Genomic DNA, 16,904 nt, shown 5'->3' with positions numbered 1-16,904 from the left:
ATAAACTTTGAACTTGAAATTGAATTGTACGTCAGTAAGAAACACATTGTTTTTGCTTTGCAGAGTATGTGACCCAGCTGGAACGATATGTACACTATTACACTGATGCAGCTAAGCGACTTGGTAACGAAGGCAAACGGGTAAGTAATGACAGCAAGGTAGTTATTTGAGTTGCAGTGTAGAGTGGGCCGTTCTGGCCCTTCGAGCTGTGCTGCCCCAACAACCCCAATTTAAAATCACTAGACAATTTACAATGACCAATTAACCTACCCGGTATGTCTTTGGACCATGGGAGGAAACCAGAGCACCTGGGGAAAACCCACTCATTTCACTGGGAGGACATTCAGAGTCTTCTTAAAGAGGATGCCAGAATTGAACTCCAAACTCTGATGCCCTGTGCTAAAATAGTGTCGCACTAACCACTACACCACCATGGCTGTGGTTGACCAGATCAGAAATAGGGCCTGTATTCTTCGACTTGAGTCTTCACCATCTTAGAGATCCTATGCTCTCCAGTGGAAAAAATTTATTTTCTGAGAACAAACCTTCCTGGTGCAGAAGGAAATATGTAGAATAAATGCTGCTAATGTTGTGTTCTGCAGAATCTAACAGGTCAGCAAGGCACCTCTGCAGAGCTGACCCAGTAACTAGAATCCAACCATCCCCTGCAGAAGTCCAAAGCTGCCTTCCGTACGATAAGCACCATTGTGCTTTCAGTTAAGACTTGTCTTTCGGTCTTGTGTGTATTCAAAGTAAAAGTAAATTTATTAACTAAGTATGTATATGTCACCATATACTACCTCAAGATTCATTTTCTTGCCAACATTTACAGGAAATAAAGAAAGATAATAGAATGTATAAGTAACAATATATTAAAAAAGACAGTTAAATAACCATATTCAAAAGAAGTCAACTTGTGCTTTCAGTATTATTTATTTATTTTGCACAAGTTGACAGATTTGTGATAGTGAGTCTGTGGGTTGTGGAATCAGTTCAGAGTTCTGATGAGTGAAGTATCCATGCCTCTTCAGAAGCCTGATAGTTGTAGGGTAATAACTGTCCCTGAATCTTGTTGTGTGGTGCCTAAGGCTTCTCTACCTTCTGACTGATGGTTGAGTGAGAAGCATGGCCTGGATGGTCTCTTTCTCTACAGTGATGGTCATGTTACCAGAGATTCAACTAGTTAACTAGATTATCCAACTAGTTTTAAACTGTTTCCTGGTCACCCAGTTCTCTATCTCTGGCTAACCATGAACCCTGCAGATTTCTGCATTTTACAATTCTGTCCCCTGGCCAATCTTCGTTGTACCTACAGGTGTCTGCATCCTGAATTCTCAAATCTCTTCCCTGCATCTTCTTTCAAATTGTTCACTTCTCATTTCTAGCATCAGCGAGTTATAAGAATCAGTATCTATCATTAGGACCATTACCATCCAGGACATGCCCTCTTTTCATTACTACCGTTGTGGAGGAGGTACAGGAGCCTGAAGATGCACACTATCATTTTGGAACAGCTTTTTCCCGTTTGCCAACAGATTCCCGAACGGATCATAAACAGTACCTTTTTGCACTATTAATTTATTTCAGAATCAGGTTTATCATCACTGGCATCTGTTGTGAAATTCATTTATTTATTATGTAAGACCATAAGACATAAGAGAAGATTTAGGCCATTCGGCCCATCGAGTCTCTTCCACCATGGATGATCCATTTTCTTCCTAACACCATTCCCCTGTCTTCTCCCTGTAACCTTTCATGCTCTGACAGTAAAAATCTATCAAACTCTGCCTTATGTATACCCAATGACCTGGCCTCCACAGCTGCCTGTAGCGGTGAATTCCACAGATTCCCCACCCTGTAGCTAAAGAAATTCATCCTCATCTCTGTTCTAAATGGACATCCCTCTATTCTGAGGCTGTGTCCTCTGGTCTTAGACATCCTCTCCACATCCACTCTATCAACATTTGATGCGTTTTAGTGAGATGCTCCCTCATTCTTCTAAATTCCAGCAATTTCAGGCCAGAGCCATCAAAACCTCCTTATGTAGTATGCCCAGAATCTTTCTTGTGAATCTCCTTTGAACCCTCTGCAGTGTCAGCACCTCCTTTCATAGGGGCCCAAACTGCCCACAATACTACCAGTACATCTTTGTTTTTGTATTCTCAAAATGAATGCTAACATTTCACTGGTCTTCCCTCACCACCATCTCAACCTGAAAGTGAACCGTTGGAGAATCCTGAATGGGGACTCCCAACTCCCTTCGCCCCTCAGATTTTTGTATTTTCGCCCCATTTAGAAAACAATCTGCACCTTTATTCCTTCTACCAGAGTGCATGACTGTAAATATCCCAACACTGTATTCCATCTGCCACTTGCCCATTGTCCTAATCTGTCTACGTCCTTTTGCAGCCTTCCAGCTTCCTCAACACTCCCTGCCCTCCACCTGTCTTCGTATTGTCCACAAACTTGGCCACAAAGTCATCAATTCTGTCATCCAAATCATTGACATATAATGTGAAAAGAAGAAGTACAAACACTGACCCCTGTGGAACACTGCTAGTTACAGACAGCCAATCAGAAAAGGCTCTCTTTTTTCCCGCTCTTTGCCTCCTGCCAATAAGCCACTGCTTTATCCATGCTAGAATCTCTCCTGTAATACCATGGGCTTTGAATTGTTAAGCAACCTTATGTGTGGCACCTTGTCCAAGGCCTTCTGAAAATCCAAGTACACAACATCCACTGATTCTCCTTTGTCTATCCCACTTGTTATTTCCTCAAAGAATTCCAACTGATTTATCAGTCAAGATTTTCCCTTAAGGAAACCATGCTGACTTATGTGCCTCCAAGTATCCTGAAACCTCCTTAATAATCGGCTCCAACAACCTCCCAACCACTGAGGTCAGACTCACTGGCTTATAATTTCCTTTCTTCTTCCTCCCTCCTTTCAATTTTCCAGTCCACTGGAACTTGAGAAGTCTGAAGGTAGATAAATTATCTGAGGAGAGATTGAGTAGCCTGGGACTGTACTCGCTGAAATTCAGAAGAATGAGAGGAGATCTTATAGAAGCACATAAAATTATGAAAGGGATAGATAAGATAGAGGCAGAAAAGTTGTTTCCACGGGTAGGTGAGACCTGAACTGGGGGACATAGCCTCAGGATTCGCGGGAGTAGATTTAGGATGGAGATAAGGAGGGTCTGCTTTTCCCAGAGAGTGGTGAACCTGTGGAATTCTCTGCCCAATGAGGCAGTGGAGGCTACCCCAGGGAATATATTTAAGACAAGCTTGGATTGATTTTTGCATAGTAAGGCAATTAGGGGTTATGGGGAAAAGGGAGGTAGGTGGAAATGAGTTCATGCCCAGATCAGCCATGATCTTATTGAATGGCAGAGCAGGGTCGACGGGCCAGATGGCCTAGGTCCTACTCCTATTTCTTATGTTCTTATGTTCTGAACTAGATGGACTACATCCCAGGGTTCTAAAGTAGTTGAAGAGATTGTGGTGGCATTAGTAATGAATTACCCCCATAGTGATGTTGGCACTGAAAGCATGACAACATTTTGTGAGTTGGTCCTAAAACTGTGTCAGTCGATGACCCAAATGCTGTATTTCACTTTATTTTGATGTACATATGACAAATAAAGCTAATGTCTGCAAGTAAAATGTTACACCATATGACCGTGAGTGTCATTGTTCTTCTTTCTAAGCAGGATTTGGCCAAGGAAGCGTTGCACAAGAGGAAACTGGTAAATGATGAGGTGAGGTCTTACTCATAGTGCTGCTTCGTTTAGTATGATACCCATTTACCTACATGTCTTGTCATTAACTTGTCCACACTACTCAAAAGTAAAGCAATCTAAAAGAAAGAGAGTAAATTGGTTGCAGGTAGCCTTCTTGCATCTAAGTTGGCAGTCGATGAGGCTTGAACAGAAGTGGGAGGCAGATGTTCAGTGCAGGGTTGCAATTTAAGGAGCCTATGAGAATTCAGTGCCACGTCACAGAATATTACAGCACAGGACAGGCCTTTCGGCCCATGATGTTGTGCCAAACTTTTAATCCAGTCCTTCACTCCTACATAATCTTCCATTTTCCTATCATCCACATACCCACCTAAGAGCCTCTTAACTGCCCCCAGTGTATCTGCCTCTACCACCACCCTCACAGGATATTCCACACACCCACCACTCTCTGTGTAAAGAACCTACCTGTGATAATTTCCTCTAACTACTGTTAATAATAGCTCCTGATATAGAAAGTATTATTTCTGCCCTTGGAAAAAGTCTCTGTCTATCTGTTCTATCTTTGCCTCTTGTCATTATATACACCTCTAGTAGGTCACCTCTCATCTTCCTTCTCTCCAAAGTGAAAAACCCAAGCTTGTTTGACTTTCCCTCATAGGATATGCCCTCTAGTCCAGGCAGCATCCTGGTAACTCTCTTCTGCACCCTCTCTAAAGCTTCCACATCCCTCATATAATGAGGTGGCCAGAACTGAATATAGTTAGGAGCGCAGCATTGCCAGTGGAAAAACCTTTGGCTGAGCTGAGGTTTCACTTACCCTCTCCAAACATAAAATATCCCTTGGTGTTTCTCTGAAGAGCAGGAGGCGACTGCCTGGGTGCAGGACAATATTTATCTTAAAACAGGCCAGAATGGATAGTTCAATGTTGGAAAACTCTGCAGAGAGAAAATCTGCCTGATTTGCTGAATCTTTCCAGTATTTTCTGTTTATATTTCAGAGGGTGGTGGTTCTGTGAAAATCATTGACACCGACTGTTTTAGGGGCCAAGTCATTGGTTATGTTCTATATAATGTGGCGATTGATGGGTAGGGGTGTGAAAGGTTACGGGGAGAAGGCAGGAGGAATAGGTTGAGAGGGAAAATAAACCAGCAGAAATTGGTTGTTATACCTTTGCTATGGCCACCATGGCCCCTCACGATTCCTCCACTGACACTGCTTGTCCAGCATACATCATCAAGCCTCCAATACATCATCTAGCAGGGGTCCCAACCTTTTTTATGCCATGGACCAATACCATTAAGCAAGGGGTCAGTGGACCCCAGTTTGGGAACCCTTAGACTCTAATGGAATACTTAAACAAACTGAAGCAATACCTTTGAGAGAGTGTAAGCCAGATAAATCAGGTACTGTGGTCGTTGATGCCTGTGTCTGGAGCTGTCTATGTTCTTTTTTATGAAATGGAGTTATAGAAAAACCCTTACAGGTTGTTACATTCCTTGTGCCTGAAGGCTGCTAATCTACAGAATTAAGTGGAAAAGATGAAGTGTTCTTGTTGTTACCTTGTAATATTGATACCTTTTTTTATGATCTCTTTTATGACCCTCCTTCCTGCCTCCCCCTCTCTCACCCCTCCCCTTTCCCCCTCCCCTTTCCCCCCTTTCCCCCTCCCCTTTCCCTCCTCTCCTCCTCTTTTCCACCTTTAGCTGCAGCGATTCAGACACTAAAGATCACTGTATTGGCCTGGTGCAGGGTCCTCCACATGTTGCACCCTGAGCCGTCATTTGAAGCTTCTTCATCACCCCATGCGTCTCTAAGGTGAGCCAGCACCGTTGAGGAGGCCGAGTGGCAAACACCCGTGAACTTATCAGGATCTGGGATTCCCACCTTCTGGCCCTGAAGCTCCTTGGAGGACTTCATTCCCACCCCCCTCCCCACGCACACCAAGATACCGAGCCGTGCGGTGGTAGAAACTGCAACACAGAGACTTGTCAAAATGCCCACGGGCTGTGTGTGTCCCTGTGCTGAAGATACTTGGAATTCTTGTCAATAGAGACTGGAACTCGAGCTGGAAACCACAGATTGGCTTGATTTCCTCTTTTATATTGCCAGGGTCCTGTGAACACTCTTTCTTCTCCCCCGCCCCCTTGCAGTGCCTGACCTCCCCCCAACAGCAAGAGGTGGTTTGTGATGCTCTAACTCAGCACCTTCTCGTGCCTGAGACAATCTCTACATGAAAGGATTATTGGGTCCAGCGTGATGTTCCCCACATTCTGTCCATATTTCAGTGCTGTTCCAATTGCCCAGAGAACTAGAACTGGCCCAGATTTATTAGTTCAAATGCATTTTATCCAGAGCAAAGTTCTACCAATGCATTCCAATCTTATATTTTTCTTGTTGATAATAGTCTTCCACCCATGAATGGGTGCACTTGAGCCAGCCTCTAATGTTGTACTGGTTTCAGTAGTGTTTCGTATTTGGCTTTTCATTAATTGAATGGAGTTATGTGCAGTGGGGGTGGGGTACACCTGTAATGCTGAAATATTCACAGGGTTGTATTGCCAGAGGAAAGCTGAATGTCTCCTAGAACCCTTTAAGAGTTAATACCCTGCCATTTTGGAGTTATCAATCCAGGTTGGAGATAGTGATCCTGCCAGTTCAGGGTATTTTTGGATCCAGGAATGGCATAGTTCCCCACAGGATAATGCAGTTTTTAACCCTAAGGAGTGGTTGGTTATAGAAAGCCTTGGAGCTTCCTCAATGGGTATACTACAGCCTCCAATTGTATACAGCCCGTTCTGAAAATGTTGCAGGATACATACAATGTGACGTCTTAGTAAGTTGTAATCCCGAATGGCCCTGAGTTTAGACAGCAACCTGTTTGGAGTCAAAGGCTGTTTTCAGTCCTGGGCAGATTATGGATTTCCGCCAGCCCCTAAGTTTGGGATGTTCAGATATGGGCTTATTAGACAATTAGACACCTGAGTTCCTGTTATAGCAGGCACATTTTCAGCCTCCAGTGAGAGTTGTGAGACCTTCAACCTGGCTCTGAGAAAAATGACTCCTGAATTGCTTTTTGGCTTTCTAATCCTCCTCTGCCAAAGCCCCAGCCAACACCTAGGCTTGTTTCAGGAGCCTTGCCCATCCGCAATGGACTGTCGAATGCCCAAAGTATCTAGCCCATTGTGGAATACATACTTTGGGGCAATGCAGCTCTGAGCTTTGATCCTGTTGAGAGAAGCAAGTAAAAAAAGAAACAAGTTATTTCCGAAGTCCACTAACTAAAGGGGAGCGGACTGGTACTTTACAGTCTCTGTCTGCGTACTCAATGTGAGCATGACTAATATCCACCTCTGCTGGTACAGGTAAATCCAGTGAGTGAGCAGTGAAGCACTTGTGTGCTCTTCCCAACGAGGCCTAAGGTATTCTATGGTGCTGATGCTGGGAGCTGCCACTTCACTGCGCCTGCATGGTCACAGCTTCTGCCTTAGCCGCTTTCCCTGAGACATATATTTGGATATGACTAGCACAGAGATGAACTGAACAAAGCCACAGAAATACAGCAGCCCAACCACAGCACAAAGTGATTGAGATCAGATGGATGTTTAGCTGGCCTTTTGATTCAAGGATTAAGCAGGGTAAATTAGATTTCATCAATGAATGGTGTGAGAAAGAGGGAATGTGGAATTAGAAAACAGGGGAAATGAGGAAAAACACTTTCAGCCAGAGAATGGTAATGATGTGGAACTCGCTGCCTGTGAAAATGGAGTTTTCAGGATTCAGAAATCAATATTATTTATTGTAATTTTTCAGAACATGAGTGTAAAGGGGAAACAAAATGATTGCTACTCCGGATCCAATGCAGCATAATAAAACACAATAAGCATTAAGAACACAATAAAGAAACAAATATAGATGCCAAAGCAATCCTGTAAATCATAATGTACAATGCCATCCAGCCGTTTGCTTCCTCCCTGGCTGAAGAAGCACTCACTAACAGTACAAGTGCTGGGAAACTCACTGCCACAATTAGCTTTGCGGCATGAACACAGCTCGATTATTATCCTAATAAATATATATTTTTAATCAATAGGTAATTGAGAGTACATTAAGTTGCACCAGAATATAAAATGTATATTTATTTAAAGCAATAATTTGGCATTACAGCGAGTACTGATGGATAGAACACAAAAATACAACTGAAGATGCTGTGGATCAAAGAATACGTACACAACGCTGGAAGAACTCAGCAGGTCAGGCAGCATCCGTGAGAAAAGAGTAGCCAACATTTCGGGCCGAGACCCTTCATCAGTAAGGGTCTTGGCCCGAAACGTTGGCTACTCTTTTCTCACGGATGCTGCCTGACCTGCTGAGTTCTTCCAGCGTTGTGTACGTACTGATGGATAGAACGTTATTTCCAATGAGTGCCCAAGAATGCAATGTATCTATATATGTTTATACACAAACATTTTAACATTATGTAAATATTAACTGAAATTTAAGGCTCTATGAGAATTTTGGATTAAGAAGATAGGATGAAACTACATCTGCACTGCGGCAGAGTCGGTCTTGGTGTTACCTCTCCTTGGGTGTAAGGATGCTATGATAGACATGAGTCAGGTTACTGAGCGTACTTTCTGCCATGACAGGTAACGCCCCTGAACTGCCTTGAGGTTTTAAGGTGATGTTCTGATGTTTCGAAGGTCTATTGATCCCAGAGCAAAATGGAACCATGCACATCTATCCCTTTTGAAGGCAAAGGGGCTGAAAGAGGATCTGAAGTAGAATCTGATTACTGAGTATGCAGAGCATCTGTCAGCAGAGTGTTCGACTGCACAGCTGAAGACCATTTTGTTCTCTGTGCCTGCGTTGGCTCCTTGAAAAAGCATTGACTCAGAACCATTTCCCTGATCTATGACCATGAAGATCTACTCTCTTTGATTATTTATCCAATTTACTTTTGAAATTTGTTATTGAATCTGCATTGGGCAATCCTTCCTCATCAACACAGTTTCTATGAATTTAACCTACTTCTTCCTCTAATAGAGAAGGCTAGGTCACTCAGCAGGCCAGGTGGCATCAGTAGAAAGAGAAACAGCACAAACATCTTGGGTGAAAGATCCTCTACAGGGAGAGGAGCTGAAACATTTATCTATTTCTCATTCCACAGATGCTGCCTGGCCTACTGAGTGTTTTTATGTCTTTTAAAATTTCAGATTTCCAGCATCTAAATTTAATTTTGCTTTATTTTTTCTCTCCTTCACCCCTTGACTGGGTTTCTCCTTAGCCATGCTATATATTGTACTTTTTGTTTTTCAAACAGCTGCTATAAAGTGAGAGGGCAACTCAGGGTACAGCATAAAGAAAACACTGTGTGACTTTGTGCTTAAATGTGAACTTAACAGTACAGGCAGCTCCATAGATTGGAACTTGAAGCTCCTCCTGTCTGCAAGAGGCTGTGGCTTGTTTACAGGAGGTGGGGCTTTTTGAGGAAGGTGTCTATTATAGGAAGTGGGTTAGTCGGACAGGCCCTTCTGCACGAGACGGGGTCTAAAGTGGGTGGGTCTTGTAAACCGGAGATTGGACATTTAGAGGGCAGGCATGTCAACAGGAGGTGGAGTCAGAAGTGGGTGTGTCCTGTCAGTAGGAGGTGAAGGTTTTAGAAGGCAGCAGTATGTGAGCAGTATGTGAGGTCAGAAGTTGTGGGGCCTCACAACAGGAGGTGGGAGTCAGTAGTGTGTGTGGCCTGGCAAAGGAGAATAGTGGGGTTGAATAGTTGCTGTCTTAGTTCAGAGATATAGTAAGGGAGGAAACCCCTTTATAAGCATAAACGTTTCAGAGCAGAATTCATTTACCAGAACTGATGGGTGGATGATCAATGATTTGATGGAGCAAAACTCATCCACCTCTCAATGTTTCCTAACCTGTCAGTAATGATGTTGTGCCTTAGTTTTGTTTTATTAAATCGTGACAATCTCCCTGCACTGATTGTACTCTGCATAAGTGGAGCTCAGAGTGCAGAAGGGTAACCCAGGGTAGGCATTTCTGCAGCTATTCAGGAGGCTGCTCCTCCTTGTCACAGGAAGTACCTGCGCTAACGTGAACCCTGGAGGATAGTTCACTAATATTAGGAGGGATCAGCTATTCGGATAGTAAATGCAGTTTGTTAATTAATCCTCAGCATTAAGCACTGGTACCATTTATAAGTGTCATCCTGACCAGCCAATTCTCCCTCCCCTTGAAGTCTGTGGTATGGGAGTGTTGCTTAGTAGGAGAGAGGACATCTTCCCATTCTTCCAATGGAAATCTTACCAATCCTCAGCGGGACATCTTCCCGTTCCTTCAATGAAAATCTTCCCATTCCTCCACAGGACATTTTACCGTTCCTCTGCAGGGCATCTTCCTGTTCCTCTGCGGGTCATGTGACATCTTCGGCTGATAACTGGTAAAAGGTTGGAGAATGACCTGTCCTTCCTGCTTTCCATCTTGGACTAGTTGCAGTCGACAGCTCTCATTTACATTTTCTGGTTTAAACAAGGTACACTAAAATCCATTTGAGGAAGACCCAAAGATTTGGGTGTGGGCTTTGGGTGCATCAAGCCTGCTGAGTTACCAGCTGACTAAGATGGTGTTTCTTGCACATCATTCTTGTTTTTGTTTATGGACATTAATTTATTTGTATTGAAAACTATCCTAAGCAATCAGAATTATGGGAATGCTGAGGCTGGTCCTGGTGGTTTAACTCATTAGAAAGAGTTCATGTCACTATTCCCTGTGAGCCTCCATGCACTTATCCACTCAGAAGCTGTCATTTTCATCTCTGACTGAGGCATTGCTGCTGTGGGGGTGGGGGGGCTACATTGCTGGTGTTCAGAATTCAGTGAAGTGCCTGCTAACTCTGTACTGAATGTTTTACAATTTGAAAAGTAATGTATAAAGTGGAGATGATTCTTGACAATAAAGACAAATGAATATTTAGTAAACAGTTGTTCTTCATCACCTGCAATTTTTTTTTCCATTAACAACTTCTACCAAGAGGACTAATTTGGTGTCTCCTCCTACATCGTTACCCTATTTTAGAATAAAAGGCAAAGGTGAAAAACATTTGCGAGATCTTCCTGTGTTCAGTAGGTTGGCACATTTCATGGAACACAGAACTTTACAGTATAGTATAGGCCCTTTGGCCTGACTTTTTGACCTACTCTTAAACTCAATCTAACCTTTCCCTCCTACATATCCCTCAGTGTTCTATCGATTAATGTGCCTACTTAAGGGTTTTTTAGATGCTGGTATTCATTAAACAATAATTTCCTTTGCACTTTTTTTAACATTGTGCATACACAAAAGGTGCGATACAAATGTCTTGATTGAGAAATGGATCAAACAGTTTGAACCAACTGTGTTAAGAATCACTGCTCCTGGAGATATGTTATAAAGTTCAGCAACTCAAGGATACCAAAATACCAATGAATGGCTCAGTTGGTAAACTTAGAACTGAAAACAGATCTTGACTGAAATCAACATGCAAGGCCTTAATGAATCAGCACTATATTGTGGATGCTCCCTTTAATTTATCAGCTAAGACTTTTGCTTGTCTTATTGATTTAAGGGAATATTTAATTTGAAGAATTGAGAGTTCTCCATGAGTACTAGATGTTTCAATCGAGCAAAACATACACAAAATGCTGGAACAACTCAGCAAGTCAGACAGCATCTATGAAGAGGAATAAACAATCAACATTTTGGGCTAAGACCTTATTCAGGACTGCAAAGAATGGGGAAAGAAGCCAGAATAAGGTGAAGGGAGGAAAAGGGGTACAAGGAGGTGGTAGGTGAGGGAGAAGGTGAGTGGATGGGGGGGATAAGTGGCAAAGTAAGAAGCTGGGAGGTGATAGGTGAAGAGGTAAAGAGTTGAAGAAGGTATCTGATAGGAGAGGACAATGGACCATGGAAGAATGGAAAGAATGAGGGGAGCCAGAGGAAACTGATGGACAGATGAGGAAAAGCGTAACCAGAATGGGGAATAAAAAAAAGAGACCATGAGGAGGGGGAGAAATTACCGGAAGTTAGAAAAATAGATGTTCATGCCATCAGGTTGAAAGCTACCCAAACGGAATATGAGGTGTTGCTCCTCCCATCTGAATTTGGCCTCGTCGTGGCCATAGAGGAGGCTTTGGTCAGACTTATCTGAACAGGAATATCTAGCTTTATCGTAGCAGTTTCCATCCCCCATAGTCTTTGTATTTAACCAAGTAATTAGAGGAAGAGGACAGTGTGGACTGAGTGCAGAAATAATTCATTTACAGATTAATTACTGACTCTTTCATTATGTAATTAATTACATCCTTACATTAATTACATTATCTTTCAATAAAAGCAAAAACTGCTGAAAGCATTCAGGTGGTTAGGATCCTCTATTGTGATATAAGCAGTTAACATTTCAGATGAGGGACACTTCATCAGAACTCATCAGTTTCTTGTTTCTTTTTCTCTCTCCACAGATGCTGCCCAACCTGCTGTGTATTTAAAGAATTTTCTGTTTTATTTCAGGTTTATCATTATGCTGGTGTCACTAAACAGTTTTATGTTTAACTGCTTACAATTTATTGACTATTAGAGAAGTCAAATACATTTAATATAAAGTCAGGTTGATATGATCAGCAGAAAGTAGGTTGAGGTTATGACTGCTCCTGGTGATGGGTCTGTTTAAGTTCATCAGTTGGTGAACTCTGATGGTAAGAACTCTTAAGTTGGTGTTTCATGGTTGTGTTACTCACTGTTCTGTCTGGCTATGGATAACCTCTGCATGCTTCAGCTCAGCTGGCTGCTTGTATTTCTTTGCCTGGCCACTGTGCTATCTGCTTCAGTCGGTTCTTTCAAGTCACTGTGCAAAAGGACATTGATGTGCTCTAGGTTTCCTGTCAGATCCAGAACTTGCAGATGTTGCAGTCCCATGAATGCTTTCCTCTCCAGACCCGCAGCAGTCAATCGGTTTGACCTACAAGAATAAACCAGGTACAGTGATAAATGCCAGCTGTGATGTGCAGGGTTGTGCCAACTTTAACCAATGACAGTTCGTGAAGGTCCAGAATGATGGCACACTGCTGTGTGGAAAGGACTGCTCAGAGATTGGGAGTCAATTTGCAAACTTCACTGCTGGTGATGTACTCATGGCAATTGTTTATTTGTATTAAATTCAGTGTATGCTCTGGTCATTTTGTCAGGTACCTCCTGTACCTAATAAAGTGGCCTCTGAGTGTATGTCCGTGGTCTTCTGCAATCTTTCAAGGTTCAATGTGTTGTGCTTTCAGAGGTGCTCTTCTCCACACCAATGTTGTGGTAATTTGAGTTACTATCAGTTTGAACTAGTTTGGCAATCAGTAAGGCACGTTCACCCACAGAACTACTGCTTACTGGGTTCTTTGTGTCTTGCACCATTCTCTGTCATTCTAGGGACTATTGTGTGTGAAAATCCCAGGAGATTAGCAGTTTCTGAGATACTCAAACCACTCCCTTTGTCACCAACTATGGTCAGTCACTTGGATCACATTTCTTCCTCATTCTAATGTTTGGTATGAATAACTGAACATCTTGATATGTCTGCAATCTTTTATGCATTGAGTTGCTGCTACATGATTGGCTGCTTAGATATTTGCATTAACGAGTAGATGTACCTAATAAAGTTGCCACTAAGTGTATTTAGGTAGATTATAAAATTGTACTAAACTAGTGGCAAGTATGATTGATAAAAATAGTCCTGGGTTCATGGTGGGAACCATCTAGTTGTCAGCAGAGGGCAAAACTGTTTATCTTGGAAAATGAGTATGTATGTATATTGGAGGCCCAGTGAGGGCAGGAGAGATGGAGTTGTGGGAACTCCCACTGAAGAGCTTGGAGGAAGTTGAGTCTGGGGGCCAGCGATTTTATTTGGAGGAAAAGTATTGGAAGTTGGGACCAGAGGCAATGGGGAATTCAGAGCTTGGGGAGATTGGGTGAGTTGTTGCTGAAGGATCAAAGATGGGGACCAAAACCAAGAGATGGTTTACATTCAGCACAATGAAATTATGGTAGTTAGGAGCATTGGGACCAAGTGGGTGCGAGTAATTGTGAGCAGACACGGGCACAAACTGACCCAGGCAAGCTGATCGGTGCTTTGGCTTTTATCCAAATGTAGGTAACAGTATGGTCAGCTTGGCAAGACAAATGGGGCAGAAGAAACTCTTTTGGGATGCCCGCTCAACGTGCTGGAAGAACTCAGCAGGTCAGGCAGCATATTCCCCTCCATAAATTCCGCCAGATCTGCTGAGTTCCTTCATACAGTTGGAGCAGAATTAAGCCATTCAGCCCATTGAGTCTGCTCCTGTTGTGCTCAAGATTTCCAGCATCTGCAGAATCTCTTGTGCTTGGGATGCATGCCTCCTACTTGGAGGCACATTAGTGCAGGCTGACCTAGTTTCTAAACTCCAAGTACCAACTAGCCTCTTAGATAGTGGATTTAAAGAGATTAGCTTATTTGTCACATGTACAGCTGGTGGCACAGTGACATCAGTGCCGGACTCTGGAGCAAAGGTTCCCCAGTTTGAATCCAGTTGGGCTGCTCCTGGACACGCTTTCCATCTGTGCCAGGTTGAGTGTTGAGCTGGCAACTCGGCCTCGTTAAAAAAAACACTGCGCTGTAAGAAGGACGTGGGGTCCACTCACAGAATCTTTCCTCCAAGACAACCACTTGAAAAAATAATTGGTCGCCAAGGCTCTGGGAGGGTATGGCACACCAAAAAAAAATTAAAGTATACGGTGAAATGTGGTGTTTGTATCAAATCAAATCACTGAGGAGTGTGCTCGGGGCAGCCCCAAGTGTTCGCAGACTTCCTGCACTAACGTAGCATGTCCACAACTTGCTAAGCTAACCTGTATATCTTTGGAATGTCAGAGTAAACCAGAGCACACAGAGGGAACCCATGTGGTCATAATCTACTTACGAGAAGTGACAGGAATTGCTATTGTGCCACCCATGATTTGAATTTATTATCTCTTGTTGCCTTTGAGCTTTTCTTCCTCCTGATGGCAGCAGATGAGCTTTCCCCCCCTCACTATCCCAACACAAGCAATCCAGCTGAGAACTGGACTGCATAAACGTATAGAGGTCTCATAAAAACAGAGATCAGTGCAGGAATATGCCATTTCATCCTATGAGTCTGCTCTACCATTCAACAAGATCTACCTTGACACAAATTTCCTGTTCTGTTCCCATTTTCCCTAATTCCTTTGATACCTATTAATCTCCATTTACAATCCAATCACTGACAGAGTCTCTGGAACCCTCCGAGGTAGAAAATTTCAAAGATTTGTCAGATCTTAAGAGAAGAAATTTATGTCCTAAATGGCCCATTCCTTGTTTAGAGTCTGTGATCCCTAGCTCCAGACTCCTCACTCTGGGGAAATAATATCCCTGCATCCAACCTCTTAAGAATTTTGTATGTTCCCACAAGAAAACCCTTTACAAACTATTAAGAAATTGGTCTAGCCTTCTCATTATCTGCTCACGACAGATCTGGAAAGAGTACAGAGGAGGTTTATGAGAACGTTGACAACGTGCTGAGTTATGGAGAGAGGTTAAGTAGGTTCTTTCATTGGATTGTAGGAGACTGAGGGATGATTTTATAGAGGTGTACAAAATTGAGGGGCATAGATAGGGTGAAGGCACTCAACTTCCTTTTCCCCCCTGGGTTGGGGAAATCAATAACTAGAGGGCACAAGTTTAAGATGAAAGGGAAAGATTTAATAGGAATTTGTGGGGCAACTTTTTTTTACCCAGAGTGTGGTGGGTGTATGGAACAAATCACCAGAGAAAGCAGTTGAGAGAAGTACATTAACCACATTTAAGATGCACATGGACAGATAGACGGATAGGGAAGGTTTATAGGACTATTGGCTAATTGCAGGCAAATTGGACTGATTTAGATGGAAATCTTGGACAGCATGGACCAGTTGGGCTGAAAGGCCTTTTCCACGTTGCATGACTCTGCCATCCTAGCAACTGTTTTAGTGAATGTTTGATGCCCTTCCTTTGTAGTGTCCACATCCGTCCTGTAGCAGAGAGAGGAGAAAAGTGGTGTAGACAAAGCAGTGGGTAATCATCTGCTTACCTCAGAACAATGATTTTAATATTTAAAGTGGAGGCAAAGGAGTCCGAGGTGATCATTGAAATGTGGTTATTCTGCAGGTAGATGTACTCCAAGGATTCGGGGAGGTCTGGAGGCACGTAGGACAATTTGTTATATCCCAGATCCAATAACTAAAAGAAACAAAAGTAGATTGATCATATTTTTAAATAACGTTAAATATTCTTGATCTGCTTAATACCTAATGTGCCTGGGCAGGAAATGTGCTTTGGGTTGCTCGTACTAATGAGTGGGTGTCATCTGCTGGTTGACTTTACTGGTTGGAGGTGAGTAGAAGGAGCAGTTGATGCTTCTGCACCCAGTTAGCAGGTGACCAGAGCTTCTACCCATATTCTTTCCTTTCATGTGCTCACATTTGTCTGAAACTCAGCACTTTGTGTCTCACTGTTATAAAATTATTGAATGGTTCCCTCGTACAATAAGATGGACTCTTGATCTCACAATAGTCATAGAGCAATGGAACACAGAAACAGGCCTGTCAGCTCATTTAGTCCATGCTGAACTATTATTCTGCTGAGTTCCCATCGACCTACATCTGGCTCATAGCCCTCCATACCCCTCCCATCCATGTACTTATCCAAACTTCTCTTAAATGTTGAAATTGTCCCTGCATCTACCACTTCCACTGGCAGCTTGTCCACTTGCTCACCACCCTTTGAGTGAAGAAGATCCCCCTCCTGTTCCCCTTTAACATTTCACCTTTCACCCTTAACCCATAACCTCTAGTTCCAATCACAATCTACCTCATTATGATCTTGCACCTTATGATCCACCTGCATTGCTGCATTAACAACCTGGAGTTGTTAATACCTTATTCTACTCTATGGTAATTGTTTTATCTTGTACTTCCTCAGTATTGTAACAAATTAATTTGTATGACCAGTATGCAAGATAAGCTTTTCACTGTACCTCAGTACATGTGACAATAATAAACAGCTGCAAGATTAGATTCAATTCCCTCCTATGTCTGAACATAAGAACATA

At 42.8% G+C, this 16,904-nt stretch overlaps 2 protein-coding genes across 6 annotated transcripts in view; one reads left to right on the top strand and one right to left on the bottom strand.

Moving 5' to 3' along the window:
- Positions 1 to 10,721, top strand: part of cc2d1a (coiled-coil and C2 domain containing 1A) — a 255,202-nt gene extending 244,481 nt beyond the window's left edge. For 4 of the 5 annotated variants that reach the window (XM_073069056.1, XM_073069054.1, XM_073069057.1 and 1 more), the window contains 3 exons: positions 64 to 140; positions 3,708 to 3,758; positions 5,445 to 10,721. In XM_073069056.1, coding sequence (XP_072925157.1) covers positions 64 to 140; positions 3,708 to 3,758; positions 5,445 to 5,465 — 149 coding nt within the window. In that variant the 3' untranslated portion in view covers positions 5,466 to 10,721. The remainder of the gene's footprint in view (positions 1 to 63; positions 141 to 3,707; positions 3,759 to 5,444) is intronic. The other variant, XM_073069055.1, reaches the window with a different exon arrangement.
- The window catches only part of LOC140740128 (podocan-like protein 1), a 35,899-nt gene continuing 29,710 nt past the window's right edge, over positions 10,716 to 16,904 (bottom strand). Inside the window, exons 9-10 of the mRNA XM_073069060.1 lie at positions 15,885 to 16,033; positions 10,716 to 12,736 (exon numbers count right to left, since the gene is read on the bottom strand). Of these exons, the coding sequence (XP_072925161.1) occupies positions 12,550 to 12,736; positions 15,885 to 16,033 (336 nt within the window). The 3' untranslated portion in view covers positions 10,716 to 12,549. The remainder of the gene's footprint in view (positions 12,737 to 15,884; positions 16,034 to 16,904) is intronic.

The sequence above is a fragment of the Hemitrygon akajei genome, chromosome 16 (assembly GCF_048418815.1).
Source record: "Hemitrygon akajei chromosome 16, sHemAka1.3, whole genome shotgun sequence".
NCBI lineage: Eukaryota > Metazoa > Chordata > Chondrichthyes > Myliobatiformes > Dasyatidae > Hemitrygon > Hemitrygon akajei.
This window is presented reverse-complemented; position numbering and strand designations above follow the sequence as displayed.